This window comes from Condylura cristata, unplaced genomic scaffold (genome assembly GCF_000260355.1).
Source record: "Condylura cristata isolate star-nosed mole 26May11 unplaced genomic scaffold, ConCri1.0 scaffold00075, whole genome shotgun sequence".
Taxonomy (NCBI): Eukaryota; Metazoa; Chordata; class Mammalia; order Eulipotyphla; family Talpidae; genus Condylura; species Condylura cristata.
In genome coordinates, this window is record NW_004567176.1 from 493633 (window position 1) to 494097 (window position 465).

General features: G+C 74.2%; 1 protein-coding gene across 1 annotated transcript in view; it reads left to right on the forward strand.

The window, feature by feature from the left end:
- The window catches only part of HSPA4L (heat shock 70kDa protein 4-like), a 13345-nt gene that overhangs the window by 2040 nt on the left and 10840 nt on the right, over nt 1–465 (forward strand). Inside the window, exons 3-4 of the mRNA XM_012734834.1 lie at nt 90–334; nt 413–463. Of these exons, the coding sequence (XP_012590288.1) occupies nt 90–334; nt 413–463 (296 nt within the window). The remainder of the gene's footprint in view (nt 1–89; nt 335–412; nt 464–465) is intronic.

Sequence of the window (465 nt, forward strand, 5' to 3'; positions counted from 1 at the left end):
GGCCTCTTGGCCTTCGGTCCGGCCGGCGAGGTGGGTGCTCGGCCACGTCCGCGTCTCTGAGCGTCCGCGTCCCGCGTCCGCCCGAGCAGGTCTTGGCCACGACCTTTGACCCGTACCTGGGCGGCAGGAACTTCGACGAGGCCCTGGCGGACCACTTCTGCGCCGAGTTCCGCGCCAGGCACAAGGTCGGCGCCGAGGAGAACCCGCGGGCCCTGCTGCGCCTGCGCCAGGAGTGCGAGCGGCTCAAGAAGCTGATGAGCGCCAACGCGGCCGACCTGCCGCTCAGCGTCGAGTGCTTCCTGCAGGACCTGGACCTGGCGGGCACCATGAACAGGTGGGGACGGGGGCGGGGCGGGGGCGCCCCTCAGCCCCTCAGCCCCTCCGCCCCGGTGCAGCGCCCCTCCCTCCCCAGGGCCCAGTTCGAGCAGCTGTGCGCCCCGCTGCTGGCCCGGGTGGAGCCCCCGC